Source organism: Myotis davidii, unplaced genomic scaffold (genome assembly GCF_000327345.1).
Source record: "Myotis davidii unplaced genomic scaffold, ASM32734v1 scaffold109, whole genome shotgun sequence".
NCBI classification, from domain to species: domain Eukaryota; kingdom Metazoa; phylum Chordata; class Mammalia; order Chiroptera; family Vespertilionidae; genus Myotis; species Myotis davidii.
This window is the reverse complement of record NW_006300368.1, coordinates 1,552,959-1,573,699: the sequence shown is the minus strand read 5'-3', so window position 1 is coordinate 1,573,699 and position 20,741 is coordinate 1,552,959. Positions and strand designations below refer to the sequence as shown.

The 20,741-nt window shown below is 39.8% G+C and overlaps 1 protein-coding gene across 1 annotated transcript in view; it reads left to right on the top strand.

The window, feature by feature from the left end:
- HEATR6 (HEAT repeat containing 6) overlaps positions 1–20,741 on the top strand; it is a 26,810-nt gene that overhangs the window by 4,312 nt on the left and 1,757 nt on the right. The window contains exons 4-20 of the mRNA XM_015572520.1: positions 1,468–1,608; positions 2,077–2,192; positions 2,987–3,101; positions 4,093–4,194; positions 5,335–5,472; positions 7,995–8,296; positions 9,219–9,396; positions 9,674–9,880; positions 10,332–10,431; positions 12,426–12,781; positions 13,798–13,920; positions 14,283–14,369; positions 14,997–15,131; positions 16,069–16,191; positions 16,893–17,017; positions 18,378–18,474; positions 19,552–19,756. Coding sequence (XP_015428006.1) covers positions 1,468–1,608; positions 2,077–2,192; positions 2,987–3,101; positions 4,093–4,194; positions 5,335–5,472; positions 7,995–8,296; positions 9,219–9,396; positions 9,674–9,880; positions 10,332–10,431; positions 12,426–12,781; positions 13,798–13,920; positions 14,283–14,369; positions 14,997–15,131; positions 16,069–16,191; positions 16,893–17,017; positions 18,378–18,474; positions 19,552–19,756 — 2,650 coding nt within the window. The remainder of the gene's footprint in view (positions 1–1,467; positions 1,609–2,076; positions 2,193–2,986; positions 3,102–4,092; positions 4,195–5,334; positions 5,473–7,994; positions 8,297–9,218; positions 9,397–9,673; positions 9,881–10,331; positions 10,432–12,425; positions 12,782–13,797; positions 13,921–14,282; positions 14,370–14,996; positions 15,132–16,068; positions 16,192–16,892; positions 17,018–18,377; positions 18,475–19,551; positions 19,757–20,741) is intronic.

Here is a 20,741-nt window from a genome sequence, read left to right as displayed (position 1 = left end):
GCCGCCTACCTATGGCCCACACGTGCTCCAGTAGACCTCCTTTGATATTTGGCTGGGGAGACGTAGGTCATATGAAAACCTCTCCGCATCAGTTTGATCAGGGCAGGGGTCCTCAAACTTTTTGAACAGGGGGCCAGTTCACTGTCCCTCAGACCGTTGGAGGGCCGGACTATAGTTTTAAAAAAAAAAACTATGAACAAATTCCTATGCACACTGCACTTATCTTATTTTGAAGTAAAAAAACAAAACGGGAACAAATACAATATTTGTCTTTGCATGTGGCCCGCGGCCTGTAGTTTGAGGACCCCTAGATCAGGGAATGGTATGACAGTAAGTGGCTTAAATCGGGAGTTTCAACCTTGACTGCCCATTAGAATCACCTGGCGGGCTTAAGCTCCCTAGATCAGCGGTCGCCAGCCTTTCGGACCTCACAGACCACCAGTGGTCCTCGGACCACCAGTTGGCGACCGCTGCCCTAGGTGATTACAATGTGAAGTTGAAACCTAACATCACGGTTTCTCGCCCTCAGCACTATTGATTTTGGATTGGATAATTCTGTCCTGTGCATTATAGAATGTTTACCAGAATCCTTGGCCTCTACCCACTAGATGCGTGTAGCATCCCTCCAGTTGTGACAAATCATAAATGTATACAAACATTGCCAAATGTTCCCTAGTGGACAAAATTGACCCTGGTAGAGAGCCACTGTCTTAGATTAATTAGGCTTTACCCTCAGGTCTCATGTAGAAGAGGTGGGTACCCAAACAATATCTTAAAAAGAGGAAGTAAATGGTGGTAGGTTACCAACAGTGTCTGCTGCATGTGACTTCATAAATGGAATAAGGCTGTTTTCAAGTTTAGAATTTTTCAGGTTGATGTGATAGCTTCTGAATGTTTACTGTTCTTAGGTATATCATCTTTGTCACACTGGCAGTTGGAATCATTTCTAATCACCTATGGCCTCTACAGCCCTTAGTCAACTCTCTAGCATTTGATGATAATTTATCTCAGTTGTCTGTGAGTTAGTATTTGGATTAGCCTTTGTCCCAACACGATTATAAACAACTGGAGGACAGGGTTATGGAGACCTTTTAGCTATTTAGTAAACATTTATTCACAGTGTTTTTGTTGAGCATTTACTCACTATGTATAAGGCAATTTAGTTGAAGAAATTTCAATGGATTGAGCCTTACATGTCTGGTTAGTTCAAGGAAGAGTTACAAGGACTTTGCCAGATTCTACTTTGAGTAGAAGGGGTAAAGGGGAAGAAGTAAACAAGACTGAGGCAATGAGAAGGCTGTCTTGATCAAACTTTCAAGGCCTATAGAGCTGATCTTTTTGACACAAAAAAGATGGGCACACCACACTCCCTTTCTTACATAGTTTAATTCAGATGAGCATATGTGTCTGAAACAGATTAGAAAAATTTTTGAAGTAGATCCTATGTATTTTTTTCTCTATCTATAGGTGATAGTTGATGAGCGAAACCTGGATTTTCTGTTGGCATATACAATTTCTGCAATTCAACAGTGCAGCTCCTGGACACATGCGAAAATTCTTCAAGCCCTAGCAGCTTTGGTTTACGGCAATGGCTCTAGATGTCAAAAGGTAATTTAAACTGTGTTCTGGTTTTTTTTTTATTTTTGTTTTTTGAAGGGTTATGAGCACAGGTCCTGAACCAACAGGCCTTTTTTCAGGTTTCTGTCCTGCCATTAATTAGATGTGTCTTAGCAATCCTTACTCTACCACTCTGAGGCTCATTTCCTCTTGTGTAAATAGTCCTTGGGGATGAAGTGAGAATACTTGTAAAGTGCTTGGTACTTGGTAAATGTTAACCATTATTATTTATTATCATTACGTAGCCAAGACTAAATACTCCAGCAACTACCTAGTCTGGGAGTGATGATTCTTACTGATGTCTTTGGGCATATCTTTGTGTCCTCATCGAAAAGATTTATCTAGCAGCTAGTCTCTTGGTATTTAACTGCCCTTTAATTTAAAAAATGAAATCTGTCTAAAGAGTAATATTTTTCAGAAGCTATTCTTTGACCAACACTGGCTGCCATTTTGTTTTAGTATCTCCCAGACTTATTGGGCAAGAGTGGACTCTTGATGAAGTTGAGTGACTTGGCTCAGTCTGACCCTGAAGTTAGGAGAGCTGCAGTGCATTGTATGGCAAACTTATGTCTCAGGTACGTGGGTCCCATCAGACTTCCCAGCTGTAATAACATAGGGCCTCTTGTGGGCTCCTTGTAGGTGGTTCAGTCTGTCTGAAGCCAGAGCCAACTTAGAAAATCAACCTATTTTGCATTTCCCATGTTCTTTGCTAATAATATATTGCTTATTTTTAACTCTCATATTGTTTGTAAAGAAAGCTTGTAAAGAAATGAAGGAAAATAAACTAGGACCTTATTGCTAAAATATAGTAAAAGCGATATATGTGCGGTATGTCAAGTTTTTGTTTTCTACTGGTATAAATTCTAATCTTACTCAGTGTTTTAGAAGGATCTATTCATATGAATTTAAGCTTTGGTGAGATTTGTCTGTGAAGGCCAATTTCTTCTAAGAAAATGGAACCAATCCCAGCTGCCCAATTCTAGACTTATGCAGTAGAAAGTGAACTGATTAGGATATTTTGTCTCTACATTGCAGTGTTGTCCAGGGACTAGGAAGGCATGATTCAGCTGTGTGTTTCTGACTTGACAGGATCTGTCGGCATGATTCCCCTTGCAGAATTAAATAAGATTTCTTTCTCCATACTTCTTCCGCTGCAAACTTCTGTAACTTTTCCCTATGGAAACCATTCTCCCTTCTTCCAGTTCATTTCAGTCTTGAGCCTGTACCCAAATGCACAGTCTTCCATAATACAGTTTCATTCAAGAGCACATTCCAACTCCGTCAGTCTATATTATTGCTACTTTTAATTCTATTCTTTACAAGACCCATTTCGAAGGAGACTGACTTGCTTTCTCGGGGTGTGTTTTAGTGTGCCAGGACAGCCGTACTTGGAGGAGCCCTACCAGAATATCTGCTTCCAAGCTTTCCTGACCATTTTACAGTCTCCAAAATCACCTGATATGGATGATATCACGTTTTGCATGGTAGGTGGGACTATCACTAATGTTGTGAATATAACAGATGAGACTAGAAGCAGCAGTGGAACCAAAGCTGTTACCAAGGATTGTAGTTTGGTTGCTACTAGTATATTAGTTTTGTCTAGAGATCTAGGCATAAGTGGGATGTTGATAACCTAAAAAGACGGAAATCATATCTTTCAAGTTTAAATTACGAGAAACTGTTTTTGTTTGTTTTGTTTTGCTGTTGTTTTTGTTTTACAATTCTAGGCTTTTAAAGAACACTATTTTCCCCCTCCTGACTATAAAAGCAATATAGTTTCAGACTAGTGACTTTTTTATTTAGTTATTTTTAATTTAATTCTCACCTGAGGACATGTTTATTGATCTTTTTTTAGAAGGGCAAAACAGGGTGGAGGGGAGAATTAGTTTTTTATATAATCATTGTCATAATTGATGGAAATTGAAGTTTTCTCAATGTTTCCACTATTTCACAAAGACTACAGTTTACATCCTCTCCACAGGAGGAGCATTACGTAGGGATAGAATTCTGGAAATGAGATTACTGAGTCAAAAAACCAATCTTGATCAGAATTGCTCTCCAGAAACCGGCTCCCACACTCAGTTCTTTGCCTTTGAGAGCTGCTGAGGTTGTTGTATTATAGATTCCCTGCTTCTTATCTCTGCTGACTCTCTTTCTTTCCTCTTACATTCTTCCCACTGAATGTCTCCTTTTTTTTCTTACCATTTGTACATGCTGATTTGGAAACATGTCTATAAGACCACTCTTATTCAGTGAAAACACTCTGTTCTAGAAAATAACTAGTAGTTCACCAGATATCTTCCCTGGTCTTCATGGGGTATTTTTGGGTCCCCTCCACCTGCCCCCGTCCCTGTTTAAAAGTTGTTTCATCAACTAAAGACGTTTTCTCTTCCATCATCAGTGGTGCTAGAAAGTTGATCCCTGGGCAACCAAATTTCACTTACCTTTTAACTTGGTCTTCTTTTTCCCCCGTAGTTGTTACAAAATGCATTAAAAGGCATACAGTCCCTTCTAAACGGTGGGAAAATGAAATTGACACAGACCGATGAACTTGGAGCTCTTCTGGCTGTGCTCAAGGTAAGGCATTGTCTGTTTACACCCACATCCTCATTATGGTTAACACCTTTCCTATTTAACCCCAGGCATAAGGACATGGTATCGCTCCCAGGCTAGTTTGGGGGCATTATGTTTTAAGAGAGAAGAACAAAACGTTCATATTCAAACTTACTTAAAATTAAGAACTGAACACAATAAACCTTGCTTTATTTAGTACATGTCTCAAAATTCTAAAATTTTATCTATCTTAACTTAGGAAGGGACTTTGTACGATCTGGAAATAATTTAACTTTAGATGATCTTGAAACTGTATTTGAAAGAAGAACCAGGTCTTCTCCTTGCCTCTCGCCCCCCTATAATAGATAGGCCAATCAAGATGTGTGTCAGGCCCTAGCTGGTTTGGCTCAGTGGATAGAGCGTTGGCCTGTGGACTGAAGGGTCCCGGGTTCAATTCCAGTCAAGGGCACATGCCCCGGTTGCGGACTCGATCCCCAGTAGGGGGTGTGCAGGAGGCAGCCAATCAGTGATTCTTATTATTGACGTTTCTCTCTCTCTCCCTTCCTCTCTGAAATCAATGAAAAATGTTAAAGAAAAAGAAAAAAAGATGTGTATCAGTAGGCTTCCAGGACATCTTTGGCTTCTGAGCCCGCCAGTCAGTGGGAAAGTCAGGTCAGCCTCTCTGGGGACCCAACTGCCATCAGTACGGTCAGAAAATAGTAAGAAGCTTTGTGCTAGCCTCAGATGAAAGCCATGTATGATAACGTAGCTTTATCATGACTGAAATTTTAATGTTTTCCCTGTGCCATCTCCTCTACTCCCAAAGAGATAGGCAGACAGATATCTACGTGTGGACATGGATAAGCTAAATTAAAAATTTATATTTAGATAAAATAATTACATAAACCTGGATAAATTTTATAAGTTAATAAAATAGTAAGTAAATGAATAAACTAAAATCAGATCTAATCTGGTCTGATCAAATCAGATCTAGCTGGATGTGATTAAACTCTTCATTAAGTCTTAAAAGCTATCCTCAGTCCCATTTTTATTTCCTTAATAAGCTTCTAAGCATTAATTTGTTGTCTTTGTGATCCAGAACATAATGAATAATTCTGGTTCTTTATGGTTTTTTGCATGTGCTTTCTTAATTGTCATCGTTAGAAATCCATGTTTCATGGACTCCCCGGAATAAACATAGAGATGCCCACGGTGTTATACCCGACTCCACTTCCTCAGTATGATGGACGACCACCTGTCAAATTGCAGCTACCAGAATCCAGTGCTTCTCGACCAGCTATGGTACATTTATGTCTATTTAGATTTAAGTTGTGGATTGTTTTTATTGCTTGCTATGTGTTTTCTATGATTTGCATCACTACTGTGCCAAAGGCTCATTTGAATTTGGTTCAGTTTAGGGATTTTAAAATAATAAATTTAAATTCAACACACTGCTGAAAATACCATTTAGAGCATCTTATACTTGTAAGATATCTAGTAAGTATAACAGCAATAAAAATGAGCATTCACTTTACACCCAAAGCCCAGCATCCTCATCCCTCAAATGCTCAAGAGTCAACAAACTTTTTTTGTGAAGGGCTTGCTGGTATGTATTTGCAACTGATGTCCTAGTGCAAAAGCAGCCACTATGTTAATGAATGGGTGTGGTGTATTCCAATAAAACTTTATTTATAGAAACAGGCTGTGTGTTCGAGGCTGGATTTGGCCTTTGGACTGTAAGTTTTCCTCTCTAGACCATTAGTTACCAGTCAGCGGGTGGGTTAATACTTCCCAGGAAAGATCTTTTAACGTGTCTTTAACTGGTTTTGAAGTGTGTGATGGTGCGTCATCATGAAGCAAAAGTGTCATTCTGGTGGTTTTACAATCAAAGCGTGGTTCGAATTGATTATTTGCTGCCGGTAGCAATCAGTATTAATGGTTTCACCTGGTTTTAGAAGCTCACCCTCCCACACCTTCCTGATATCCCAACAAACGCAGAGCATTGTCTTCTTTCTGAAGTGATGTGGCCTTGCAGTCAATGTTGATGGTTGACCTGGATCAACCCATGATTTTGTGCGTTTGGAAGTCTCAAAATAAATCCACTTTTCATCGCCAGTCACAATTCGATGCAAAAAAAGACTCTCTTTCATGCCGTTAAAGCGTTTAAACTAGTGTTCACAAGTATCTTGAGATGAAGCTTTCAGAAGCACTCTTCTTCAAAATAAAGTAATGAGTTAAAACGTCCCACAAATGCTCTTTTTTTGGCACGAAATTCGACATTTTTAAGCATAGAAATATCTATGATGTGAACACCTTCAGAAAATTTGACATATGAAGTTTTAAAGCTTGTCAATATAATAAAATAGCATGCATATCAAATCACATATATCAACATATGTGTAACTCCATCTATTGAAAAAAATCCGCATTATTAACCAGTACACATAGTAAACTGTTTTTAGGAGTTTGAAGGGAAAGGCGAAGATGGATAAATAACTGCAATGCAGTTTTGGGGTTTCTTTCATCAGCATATTCACAGAGTACCTTGGGCACACATTCAGGACATCCAAACAAATTGCGGAGTCAGAGACTTTTTAAAAGATGTGGCTAAACTGAGACTCCAGAATGAGTATTAGTACAGAAAAGGAACATTTTTATTTTGAAGGAACAAAAAATGCAAAAATATAGAAAATGGGAGTGCATATAGCCCATTGTTAACCAGTAGGTGTAGAGTGTCGGGTGTGCAGAAGGGAAGGGTCAGGCAAGTATGTAGCAGAGGCCAAATCATAAGAGTCTCGTATAGCATGCTAAGGAATTTGGACTTTTATCATAGAGGGGGTAGAGATTCAAAGAATCTTACAGAGCAGAGTGAGATAAGATTTGCATTTTAGAAAAATAACTGGTAGCAAGTAAAAGGGTAGGAGTCTGGAGCCACATTAATAATCTAAGACAGGAGTGATGAGGATCTTCTTCCCCAAGGTCATGGATTTTGAGAATGCAGAGGAGGGCACGGATTCCAAAGATTTGGGGATGCCAAAAAGCCATAGGAGAAAAGTAACTGGCTTTTACTCACCTACAAAGCCCCAGTGCTCTAAAACAGGGGTCCTCAAACTACAGCCCGCGGGCCACATGCAAATACAAATATTGTATTTGTTCCCATTTTGTTTTTTTACTTCAAAATAAGATATGTGCAGTGTGCATAGAAATTTGTTCATAGTTTTTTTCAAACTATAGTCCGGCCCTCCAATGGTCTGAGGGACAGTGAACTGACCCCCTGTTTAAAAAGTTTGAGGACCCCTGCTCTAAAACATGCATTGTACCTAATGGATGAATGTCTCTCCCAAACACCTAGAGTGGTACTAACTATGAATCTTGTTCGGGAGAACTGAGAAAATAGTCACTCGTCATTTTCTATAGGCCTTGATTCTCTTGCAGAACCCCAGTTGAGAAGGCTGAATGCTTTCACAACAACTGTGCAAGGTAGGTGCTATTAGCCTCATACGTAAGTGATGGAGGTCAGGCTCGCAGGGGCTCAATGATTTGCCCAGGGTCACAGAGGTGGAATATACCTGGTAACCCAGGCCACAAGTTTTGCTGTCTCACGTTTTTCATACCTTGCTTCTTATAATCCCATAGGGTACGTGTAAGCACTTAGCATAGTGACTGACACATGGGGTGTTAAGTAAGTGCCACTTTTTTTTTACTTCTTTCAACTACATGTTGGGGACATATTTGATAATTAACAAATGAGAAAGGACTAGTGACTCAGAAGCTGTTTTGAAATCACTATCATATATATATGTTTCATTTGCTCTTCTCATCAGACTAGAAAGAAAAAATCAAAAATAAAACCAAGGAAAATCCAACCAGGAGAGGAAGAGGAGGAGGAAGAGTCCAGTGGTGAAAGAGAAGCAGCCCCAGTTACTGGCATGAGCAGAGGGAACTTGCATGAGGGGAGCTCCCAGTTTCCCTCCTCCTTGGCTGTCCAGAGTTTGCGGTTAGATGGAAGTGGAGCTGCAGGAAAAGATGGAGTCTCCTCGCCCTTCAGTTCTTCCAGTTGGAAAAGGGTCAGCAGTAGTGAGTCAGACTATTCTGATACTGAAGGAGGCATGCAGAGTAAAATGAGGTAGTAGTATTTTGTTATATTTTTATATTCTAAATTGCATGTAAGTTTTTATAACTTTGCTTAAAACACTGACTGCTGCATGTAATTCAACTTAAATATTCTAATTTTTATGGGACTTTACATTACTCTGCATTTTGCCCATTCTTTTGATTTGCCTTTGTGCATGAAGTTTCTCTGCCTGGAATATTCTTTCTTTCACTTTTTTTTTTTTTTGGTCTTTTTGTCTTGTTAACCATTACTCAGCAGTCATGTCCTCTGAGAAGCCTTTTCTGAGCTTCCCCCTCCCCATTCTGGCTTAGGTACCTCTGCTGTGTGACCTTTTTACTTATCTGTACCTTAGTGTCAATCTTAATGTGTTATAGTTCTCTCTTCAACTCTGTCTCTGCCATTAATAAGCCGGCCAGTGCCTGGGGGCTGGTTTATGTCTGCCAACCTCAGCACGATGTCTGGCACATCTGTGAGGATACTTAGGACATGTTTGTTGGATGAACGGATACTCTGCAGTTTCCTAACATCAAAATGCTGCCCTTTTCATGTACCTTTGGTTCCGGGCACATCCCCAGGAGGTGTGCAGGAGGCAGCTGATTGATGTTTCTCTCTCATCAATGTTTCTAACTCTCTATCCCTCTCTGTAAAAAAATCAATAAAATATATATATTTTTAAAACGCTGCCCTTTTATTCTCTATCTAGTTGTGTGTTTTTAATTATCAACTTTATTAATGTGTTATATAAACAAATTGCTTTAACATGTTTTCATTGTATTTTGAAAAATAATTTTTTAATATTGTAGTAGCATCTTTAGGACTTAGAATGTTGAATTTCTCAATGTATCGTTTGAGTTGGCTGAAATAAATTTTATTTCAGCTTATGTTTTTAAGAACTATTAAAAGACTTTTTCCTTTTTTCTCTTGGTTATCAAAGGTCTTACCAAGCCAAAGTTCGCCAAGGAGCATTAGCTTGTTTTCTTTCTACTATAAAATCAATAGAAAAAAAAGTTCTTTATGGCTACTGGTCAGCCTTTGTTTCTGACACACCTGAGCTTGGAAGCCCACAGTCTGTTTCCTTGATGACTCTTACATTAAAAGATCCTTCCCCAAAGGTAAGAGCACTTAGATTCTCAGTGTTATGCTAGGAAGGAAAACTTTACACGTCTTTGTTGTTTTCTCTGCCCTGTCCAATCTTACACGAACACAGCTCTTATTAATACCAACCCAGGTGCGGGGCGCAAGGGCCTAGCTCATGGCTACTTTTAGGACCATTGCCTTATTCCAATTAAAATTATCCTAAAAATTTTGAAAATGAAAAATGTATATCGGAAGAAGGGGATCTGACTCCTGATTTTTCACTAACTGATGTGAATCATCCTGAAATTTCAGACGCGTGCCTGCGCTCTGCAAGCTTTGTCTGCCATCTTGGAAGGCTCAAAGCAGTTTCTTTCTGTTGCTGAAGATACCAGTGACCACAGAAGGGCTTTCACTCCCTTCTCTGTCATGATCGCTTCCAGCATCAGAGAGTTGCACAGATGTCTTTTGTTAGCGTTGGTGGCTGAGTCATCCTCACAGACCCTTACTCAGATCATTAAGGTAAATGTGCCACGTTATCTGTTTCAATTTTGTATAATTTTTTTAAATTGTTTTATTGCTTAAAGTATTACAAAGAGTATTACATATGTGTATAATGTTTTGCAATGCTGAAAAGTAATTTGACTTAAGAATATAACTAAGTAGTCATTTTATTTGAAGATATCCTATTTGTGCCTACTTATTTGATCTTACCTACTACCCTGTATGTCCAAATACATGATTTACTAAAAACAAGCAAACAAAAAAACAAAGAACACTCCTTTATTTTTAGTTTTAAGTTGTACCAATGAGAAAACAAGTGCTATCTCCCTCCCACCCCCAAAGACAGAAAAGAAAATGAGTGATTTTCAAATAAATGTGAAGACTTCTTTTTGAATTAAATGCTGTAAAATTTTGTTTTTATGTTATGGCTTAATCAGATCTGTTAAGCAGCTATTCTCGTGCTTTGCAGTGCCTTGCAAATTTAGTATCAAATTCGCCTTATAACCGTCTGAAGCTCAGCCTGCTGACCAAAGTCTGGAACCAAATAAAGCCTTATGTCTGCCACAAAGGTTGGTGGGAATTTAAAATTATTTGCTTCTTTATATCCATCAAATCTAGATTATTAGTTTAAAAATATTCACAGCAATTGTACAGCTCTAAGATATCTCTACTTACCCTCCCCAAGTGTTCAGGAGAATCAAATTGCTAGAACTCCACTTTTGACCTCTGAAGTACCACTGGATGGAAGTGAGCTGGAAAATTGATTGTAAAGTTGAATGCCTCTTTGCTACTTCAGTGCAATAATCAGGGTATCCCTTTAGACTGAGCCAAGTGCAAGGGATCTGCTCCTGTATGTAACAGTTTATATCCTTTAGTCATAAGTAGAGGATGGATGGACAGTCAAATAGACAGACATCATCTTTTTTAAAAAAACAACAACTGGAATATAAAACCTAACTTCTTTAACTTTATTTCCTCTGAAGATCAGTTAAAATTCCAAAACCTTAAATCCCCCGTAACTACAGTCTTATTTCTTGGTATTTCCTGACTTCTTCCACACATAATATGCAGGGGTAGGCAAAACTAGGGTTACAGTTGTGAGTATGTGAAACATCTTCTTGTATTATTTATTAATTATTGTGTTATTTTCCATATGAACAACTATAAATCTACTTTTGCCAACCCCTGTATATGTACTATAAACACTTGCCTTTAAAACATTTGTTTTTCTTTTGTTTGCAAGCTTTATGATCTGACCACATTCTGCAAAGTTGAGGTTTTTATTCAAAATTACAGAACTTGATGGCGGTGTGGATTTTTTCTGTGACATGGGAAGGGTCCTGGACCTGGAGTCAGTCGGACTCCCACTTCTGCCCTCTCTGAACTCTAATTTCCTCCTAACAGGAAGCATTATTCCTATCTCATAAGACTTATAAGGCTTAACTGAAATAGTGACGTGTAAACTGAGTCCAGTTCACTCCTTTTACCAATGTGTAAAACGGGGCCCCAAAAGATAAATCTTGCCTGAAGGTGTCTCATCACATTAGTGACAGAAGTAAGATTAAAACAACCCAGGTCTTATGGCTCAGTCCTCTGCTTATTCCACTACATCTGTAAACCGTGTCTCAGAGGTCCCTTTCAAGTCTTTGACTCTGTCCTCCATCAACTTTTTATTAATAAAATTTTCAAATCCACAAAAATTTTCAAATTTGAAAGAATAGTACATTTTGTTCCTGAACATCTATATCTCTACCTAGATTTAACATTGTTAATTTTTGTCATATTTGCTTTCTGTGTCTCTTTCTACAGATATATGTGTGTGTGTGTGTATGTATATATAAATATGTATATATATGTGTATTTTCATGTATGTGCATATATTTATATTGATTTTTTTTCCTTGAACCATTTGAAAGTAATTATAGATATGATATTTTACCCTAAATACCTCAGCATACATATCTTAAGAATAAAGATAACCTAAAAAACACAAAACCAGTTTTCTTCCTAAGAAATTTATATTGATTCTATAATATTGTCTACCATCTTATTCACATTTAAATTCCCCCATGTGTCCCAAAAAGTCTTTTATAGCTTTAAAAAAAAAAAAAAAAAAACGCCTCTATGCTTGCTTCGGCAGCACATATACTAAAGTTGGAATGATACAGAGATTAGCATGGGCCCTATGCAAGGATGACATGCAAATTTGTAAAAAACAAAACAAAAAAACACCTATGTTCATTCAAGGTTTATATCACTTTAGCCTTTTTAAATCTAGAATAGCCCCCAAACCTTTTTTTTTCTTTCATGATACTGAGTTTAGGAAAAGTCCAAGCCAATTGCCCTATAGGATATCTCATATTCTCAGTTTATCTGATAGTTTCTTCATAGTGTTAACTTCTATTTCTGTCCCCTGTATTTCCTATAAGCTAGTAAATAGGTCTGGTTTAACTAGATTCAGATTAAACAAGGAGGCCATAATTCTTAGTTGCTTGCAGGGATAACTGTGGTCCTTCTAACAGCTGTTCCCATGGTGATAGAGTCTTACTGTTTCCTTTGACAGATGTTAATGTCCGTGTGTCAAGTCTCACACTCTTGGGAGCCATAGTATCCACTCACGCACCTTTACCTGAGGTTCAGCTGCTTCTACAACAGCCCTGTTCTTCTGGACTCAGCAATAGCGATTCAGCAACTCCTCACCTCAGCCCCCCTGATTGGTGGAAGAAAGCCCCCGCAGGACCCTTTCTGGAAGAAGCATCAATTAGCTCGCCAACGGGGTCTTCAGAGCCCTGCTGGCTCATTCGACTTTGCATTTCCACTGTTGTGCTGCCCAAGGAGGACTCCTGTTCAGGTAGCGATGCTGGCTGTGCAGCAGGAAGCACCTACATGCCATCCCCCATGCGACTGGAGGCCTTACAGGTAGGAGGTGTCATTTCCTCGTCTCTGGAACGGAAGTTAATTATTCTTCCTTCATAGGGTGCGGGTGAGGAGTGAGTCTGTGAAACTATGTAAAGCTGAGCCATATGTCAGCGGTGTCAGTGGGAGTTGTATTGTAGATGTGAGTGCCTTGTTTATTGTTGCTTATTTTGTTATGATTGTTGGTGGCTTTGGTTGTAAAATGTCAGGTTCACTCATTTTCATTGCAAGCCATTTTACTCACCTCAGGTATTATATGACAGATATAATAATTATATATTAATTCTGAAAGATACTGTGTAATATTTTTTTAAAACATATTTTTATTGATTTCAGAGAGGAAGGGAGAGGGAGAGATAGAAACATCAATGATGAGAATCATTGATGGGCTACCTCCTGCACACCCCCTACTGGGATCAAGCCCACAACCCGGCCATGTGCCCTTGACTGGAATCTAACTCGGGACCCTTCAGTCCACAGGCTGACACTCTATCCACTGAGCCAAACTGGCTGTGTGGTTAATCTTTATCTTCTATCTGCTTAGAGACAACAAAGTATAATTGCTCCCTCAAAGGAAGAAAACAACTCTAGATTAAAGTACTTGCTTTTTCTGTACTCAAGTATGATCTAAGACAGGTTTGGTCCTGGGGTCTTTATCTGCTTAACATTAAACATGTCCATTAACCTCTTTAACCTTTAACTTTTTTAGCTTTAGTTTCTTCAGCTGAAATGTTAAATTAAGACCTACCTCAAAAAATTATACCCAGGCTTCCTTAAATGCAATAATGTTGATAATCTTAATGAAACATATTTTGTAAATTATAAAGCACTATAAAATTATATGATATAGCTCATTGATTTTAGCCATAAAATAAAGATTATGGTTGTTCTGCCTTTCATTCAATATCATATTTCAACACTTTGTTAAGTGTGAGTGGTTTCTGAAATATTGAAATACTTTTCTGGGTATTGCAGCCCTGCATTCAGGGCTTGGAGTTCATGCTCTGTTTTCTTTGCAGGTGTTGGCTCATCTGGCAAAGGGCTACTTTTCAGTGGCTCAGGTCTACTTAATGGAGCTTGCAGAGGTGATTTGCAAGTGCATGGGGGAAGCAGATCCTTCTATCCAGCTTCATGGAGCAAAGGTGATTTTCATTAAAAGCCACAGGCTCTTTTTCTTTTCTTCCTTTTATATTCTTCCTTCTGTTGCCTGTTCATCAGAGGTTTCTTCAAGAGGTTTCTGGTAGGAAAGTCATCCATTCCTCTATTTTCAGCTCTCTATGTAAACCCAAAGAATTGATTTGGGAAGAGATTAACAATACAGTATATAGCTGGTGACTTTGCTCCGGAAAGAATGCTTCTGACATAGAAGTTACATAGAACAGAAAGAAAATCAGTTGGAAATTATTTTTCCCCTTGATTTGAGGTAACCTTCACATGGAAGTAGTCTTTTGCCTCCACAGTTCTAATGCTCTGCTTTGATAGCCTATTTCTTTTATCTTCACAGCTTCTGGAAGAACTGGGTACAGGCTTAATACAACAGTACAAACCAGATTCTACCCTAGCACCTGAGCAGAGAGTGCCCGTCACCTTGGTAAGTAGATGTCAGTTCATAGATTCCTCTTTTCTTAGTGCTTCGGTCAGTTTATTTTTTAGGTTCAATTATAAAGTGGAGTGGATGGTTTTTTCCGATGTCAAAACTTATGGTTTATTATCTTGGATAATGTGATACCACAATAAATAGGTTTTATTTGCATTTCAATTTATTTGCAGTCCAAGGTGTGGTAAGATTATGTGTAACCAATTATTAGCTACGCAAAAACCAATGATTTCTTTTGCACAAAATCTAGTTTGGTTACTCAGCCTGCCCTAGAGGCAGACTGGGGATCAAGCCCACAACCCGGGTACGTGCCCTTGACCAGAATCAAACCCGGGACCCTTTAGTCCACAGGCCGATGCTCTATCCACTGAGCCAAACCGGCTAGAGGCACAGTATCATTTTCTTATCACACAAACTCTGCCAGGTAGATGTCTTTGCCCTGCTTCACTGAGGAGGAACCAGAGCTTAGGTTTAGTGACTCGCCCAAGGTTGCAGAGACAGGAAGCCGTGGCAGAAGGACTTCATCCCCAGCTCTGCCTCTGGCTCACGGCCCAGAGGCCACTCCGGGACCCTGATCTCTGTGCCCACGAGGAATCTGGTTGTAACTGTGCCCTGTTCCAGGTGGTGCTCTTCTGGACCATGATGCTGAGCGGCCCTTTACCCAGAGCCCTGCAGAACGCAGAGCACCCGACGCTGCAGGCCAGCGCCTGCGATGCCCTGTCCTCCATCCTGCCAGAAGCCTTCAGCAGCCTGCGGGTAACGCAGTGGGTTCTCAGCCTCCAGTGGTGCCATCACAGCTCCAGTTTGATTTTGATTCTTTCTCATTTTGAAGCAGTTTTCCACATCATCTCTGAGGAAACGTGCTTATTCTACTTGAGTGTGGGGTGAGGGCACTGGGAAAACTTAAAACCTTAATGTCTCGGGAAAGGTTTTCCTCCCCGTGCAGAGATTTCAGATCCAGAAGTTAGAAAGACCTGGGTTTAAACTCTAGCCCTTCCATTTTCTGGCTCTTTGATTATCTTAACTTCTCTAAAACTGCCTTTATCATCTATACCTAAAATGGGAATTATGTGAGTAATACTTAGCTGGTACCCAATCCATATGGTATTCAAACCACTCCTTTCCTCTAGTTCTCAATGGCATTTGCATCTGTTTTCACTTATATAAATTAGCTTTTGAAAATAAAAAATATATATTTTTTATTGATTTCAGAGAGGAAGGAAGAGGGAGAGAGAGAAACATCAATGATGAGAGAGAATCATTGATCGGCTGCCTCCTGCATGCTCCTCACTGGGGATCGAGCCCACAACCCGAACATGTGCCCTTGACCAAAATCGAACTCAGGACCCTTAAGTCCATAGGCCAACGTTCTATCTACTGAGCCAAACTGGGCTAAATTAGCTTTATAAAGAAGGCAGCTTTAATGAAGTAGGAGAATAAAATGACCTAATTCACACAGTTGTAAAGGTTAAATGAGCACAGATGCTGTGTGTGCCCTGCACCCAGTCGGTGCTCCGATATTAACTGGATCTGAAGTGAACCTTTGCTCTCTACCAAGGTAGCCTCAGGTCTCAGTTGTGTTTAACTCCTGAATGCGAACTCAAACACAGACGTGACATACCACAGTCACTTGTCAAAAACCCACTCATGGTATTTCATCCTCGCTTTCCTTTGCCAACCTTTCTCACTGCAGAGTGACTGGCAGATCCTGTGCATCACGGTGCTGCTTGGGCTGAACGACAGCAAGAACCGTTTAGTGAAAGCTGCAGCCGCACGGGCCCTCGGAGTCTACGTGCTTTTCCCCTGTCTCAGACAGGTCAGATGAGCCTGTGTAGCTCTTCAGCGCCTCTTATAGTCCATATCAGTCCTTTTTTGTTGGTGGATGTAGAGCTCTTAAGTTGGACAGTAAAGGAGATTAAACTGCTTTGTAATCTGGTTTCCTTACTTGCCACTAAAATCTGGGAATACCTATAGTTCATTTATTTTTAATTACTTAGCACACTGCCCAGGACCCTAGATGCCCAGTAAATGTCTAATGAATAATTGAAAAACATGAGATGAGGCATTACCATGTGATAGTAATAATTTAGAAGGCTTATAGAGTTTTTACTAAGAAGGAAATAAATTTCTCTTACTTGTGACATCTCACTAAGTAAATAGGACGTGTTTTGGAAATGCATTCATTGTCAACATCATTTCTCAAGGTGGAGATCTATCCAAGCACAGAATTCATAGGTAACTCTCGTAGCCCAGGGAATAAGATATTTGTGCTTAGGCTTCTCAGGTGTGTGTGGCACATACCAAAATCATGGGAAACCTTCCCCTGGGATTTTAATGAGTGTCCACATTGTAATATATACAAAGAATAGTAAATGGATGAAGTAAATGAATTTTGATTTCCAAATAGAAATTTGTGGTAAAGGTTTATTACTTTATCTGAAAATAAACTGAGAATTTCCAAGGTAGCAGTGTGAACTTCTAAAGTAACTACATCATTTTGTTTTGTTTATCTTATAGGATGTCATATTTGTTGCAGACACAGCAAATGCAATATTGATGTCACTTCAAGACAAGTCTCTGAATGTACGGGCGAAAGCAGCCTGGTCCCTGGGCAACCTGACAGACACTCTGATTGTCAACATGTAGGTGACTCAGCTCATTTCCCCTGTGTAACTTCTGAGGCTGAGGTCCCTACTATAAAGGAATTAACAACAATTTCCTCATATTATGTAGTCAGTCTTCCTGGCTTGTTTTATATTCCTTGAAGTAATGAGATTAGTAAGCTTAATATCTATATATATAAAAGCCTAAGCAACCATGGACCATTGGACGTTTGACCAGTAGCTATGACACGCACTGACCACCAAGGGGCAGACGCTCAACGCACAGGCATGGAAACATGGAACAGACTGATGAATCTCAGAGGGAACGGGGGGGGGCGGGGATTAACCAAAGATCTTATATGCATACTAGAGTCCCAGTGCATCGGTGGGTTCCCTTGGCCTGACCTGCAGGGATTGGGCCGAAACCCAAAGTCTGACATCCCCTGAGGGGTCCCAGATTGTGAAAGGGCGCAGGCCAGGCCAAGGGACCCCACCGGTGCACAAATCCGTGCACCAGGCCTCTTAATATATGTATAAAAATACTATATGCTGGTAAGAAATATATCCAACATTATAGAAAATGTGGAAACACAAAAGTGGAAATCCAAAACCTTTGTAATGGTTGCCCTACTTTTTAAATATCACATTTGCATGTTTTTTGTTTTTTTAAAACATTTTATTGACCTTTTTACAGAAAGGGAGGGAGAAGAATAGAAAGTTAGAAACATCAATCAGCTGCCTCCTGCACACCCCCTACTGGGGATGTGCCCGCAACCAATATACATGCCCTTGACCGGAATCAAACCTGGGACCCTTCAGTCCGCAGGCCGACGCTCTATCCACTGAGTCAAACTGGCTAGGGCCATATTTGCATGTTTTTAAGTAATATATTCACAGGTTAAAAAATATCAAACAGTACAAAGAGATAGTCAGTGTGAAGCCTTTCTCTTACCTTAATCTCCTAGTATCCCTCCCCAGAGGCAACTCGTTTCTCATACAATCATATACAAATTTAGTGTCCTGCTTTTCATCGCTTAACTTTAACATATAACATATATAAGCATTCTCCTGATTTCTGCTGAGTTTTTATAGATCATTACTTATTGCACAGTCATCACCGTACAATGATTATTTAACCATTTCCCTATTATTGGACATTTACATTGTGTTAGGCTTTTGCATGAAATCTCCATTTAAGTTATTTCTATTGGTTACATTCCTGAATGTGGACCTTCTAGGTCAAAAGGTATAAACTATAAGTTCTCCGTATAAACAGGACAGATTTGTTAAGCTGTTTTCCTAAAGTTTTTATAGTTATACTAAGTGAATATATTTCAATGTACCTACATTTCGATGGGTTTTACCTTTTAACATGTTTTGCCTGCTTTGGGGGGAACAGGGAGACACCAGACCCCAGTTTCCAGGAAGAGTTCTCTGGCCTCCTGCTCTTGAAGATGTTGCGATCAGCTATAGAAGCTTCCAAGGATAAAGACAAGGTAGACGCACAACAAAATCTAGTGTTTGTCAGGCAGATGCTTGGTGTATTATAGCTTCATTCCACCAGGTAGATCCCTGTTTCAAGGAGAGTTAGTATGCGTTCAGGGTATAAAGTGCCCTGTACTTGTACAGTTTGTTTCTAATCTCCTATCTCGTAAAAAACGAGTGACAAACAAAAAAACATCAGTGCCATTTGTAATGCTACTCCATGATATGCCCATGTTTTAATACAAGTCCAGTTTTTTCAAAAAACCTTTAAGTAGACTGGACAAGTCAGAAAGGTGAGCAGTCTTGGTTTTTAATATCCGCTGTTATTCTAATAAGTTTAAAAAGCATAATCCTGGGCTTTAGGATCAGGCAGATGTGGTTCAAATCCTGGCTTGCCCTTTAGTGGCGGGTGACCTTTGGCGCATTATTTAACTTCTGTGAAGGTCAGTTTCCTCATTTCTAACATGGAAGTTGTTACATATACCTCATTGGACTCTGCGATATCTCATCTTAAAGCACCTAACACAGTACCTGACCCATATCAAGTACTGTATTTAATTTAGTGCAGTGGTTCTGAAAACCTGGGAAGCCCTACCTTAGACTAACTCAATCCGAATTTCTAGTGTCAGGGTCTGGGAATTGGTTTTAAAAGAGAAAGCTCTCCAGATGATTCTAGTAGGCTACAAAGAAGAAATTATTTTTCTCTAGTAGAAAAGCATGGACTGGGATTATGAAACCCAGTGTCCGCCCCGCCCCCCCAGCTCTGCTGCAAACCGGCAGCGTCCTCTTGCCCCGGGGCTCCCTGCCATCTCTAACTCGAGGGAGATGGATATCTCTGAAGTCCAGTCTGACACTAAAACTGTCAGGGTGAGGAACCCGTGTAGAACCTCACCTTTCTGGTGGCTCAGAGTGTGAGCCATGCCAGACTTTGCGGAATTTTGAGAACTTGCACCTTTATGGGCTGCGTTTTTCATTAGCTTTCTGGCTTCAAGACGTCTAAGGCCTCCTGTGTGTTTTAAAGCCAACATTATACTTTCTGCAATATCTTTTGGCAAAACAGGCTTCTAATGCTTTTACGTTTATTCTAGGTAAAAAGTAATGCAGTCCGGGCCCTTGGAAATTTGCTTCATTTTCTACAACCATCTCATATAGAAAAACCCCCATTTGCTGAAATCATCGAGGAGTCTATCCAGGCCTTGATCTCTACTGTTCTGATTGAGGCTGCCATGAAAGTCCGATGGAATGCTTGTTATGCTATGGGAAATGTATTTAAAAATCCTGCTCTTCCATTAGGTAAGACAGTTCTCTGCTCTCTGGTGGAGGGCCTCTTAGGCCAGCACACGCCATCTATATTGTTATTGAAGATGTTCATCACAGTATTATTTATCACAGTATTAGAAAAAAAATGGAAACATACTGAACACCCAAGTTAGGGGAATTGTCTGAGATCAACCATGGTGTATATATTCATTGGGATATTTTGTTGCCATTTAAAATGATGTTTACAGCCTGGCTGGTGTGGCTCACTTGTTTCAACATCATCCTGTGCACTGAAAGGTTGCCTGTTCAATTCCTGGTTAGGGCATAAGTACAAGCTGCAGCCTTGATATCCCCAGTAGGGGGTGTGCAGAAGGCAGCCCGTTGATGTTTCCCTCTCCCTCCCCTTTCCCTCTCTCTAAAAATCAATTAAATATATATGTATAAATATATATATTTTTTATTAATCCACACCCAAGGATATTTTTCCCCCATTGATTTAGAGAGAATGGAAGGGAGGGAGAGAAACAGAAAGAGAAACATTGATGTGAGAGACATCAATTGGTTGCCTCCGCATGCATCCCGACCAGGGTCGGGGACCAAGCCTGCAACCCAGGTACATGCTCGTGACTGGAATTGAACTCACGACCCTTCAGTCCCCAATTTCTTTTCTTTATGCAAAAATAACCTCTAAGGTGGCATGCCTTTCTGAAATAGAAGTAAAAGCTGCTACTTTGCATATGACAAATGTGTGTACCTTTGTTAAGCAGTTGAGTTTCATCATTTAAGGGCACAGATGGCTATCTTAAAGTTACACTTGCCCTGGCCAGTGTTTCTCAATGGGTTGGGTGCCCTGTGCACTGAAAGGTTGCCTGTTCAATTCCTGGTTAGGGCATAAGTACAAGCTGCAGCCTTGATATCCCCAGTAGGGGGTGTGCAGAAGGCAGCCCGTTGATGTTTCCCTCTCCCTCCCCTTTCCCTCTCTCTAAAAATCAATTAAATATATATGTATAAATATATA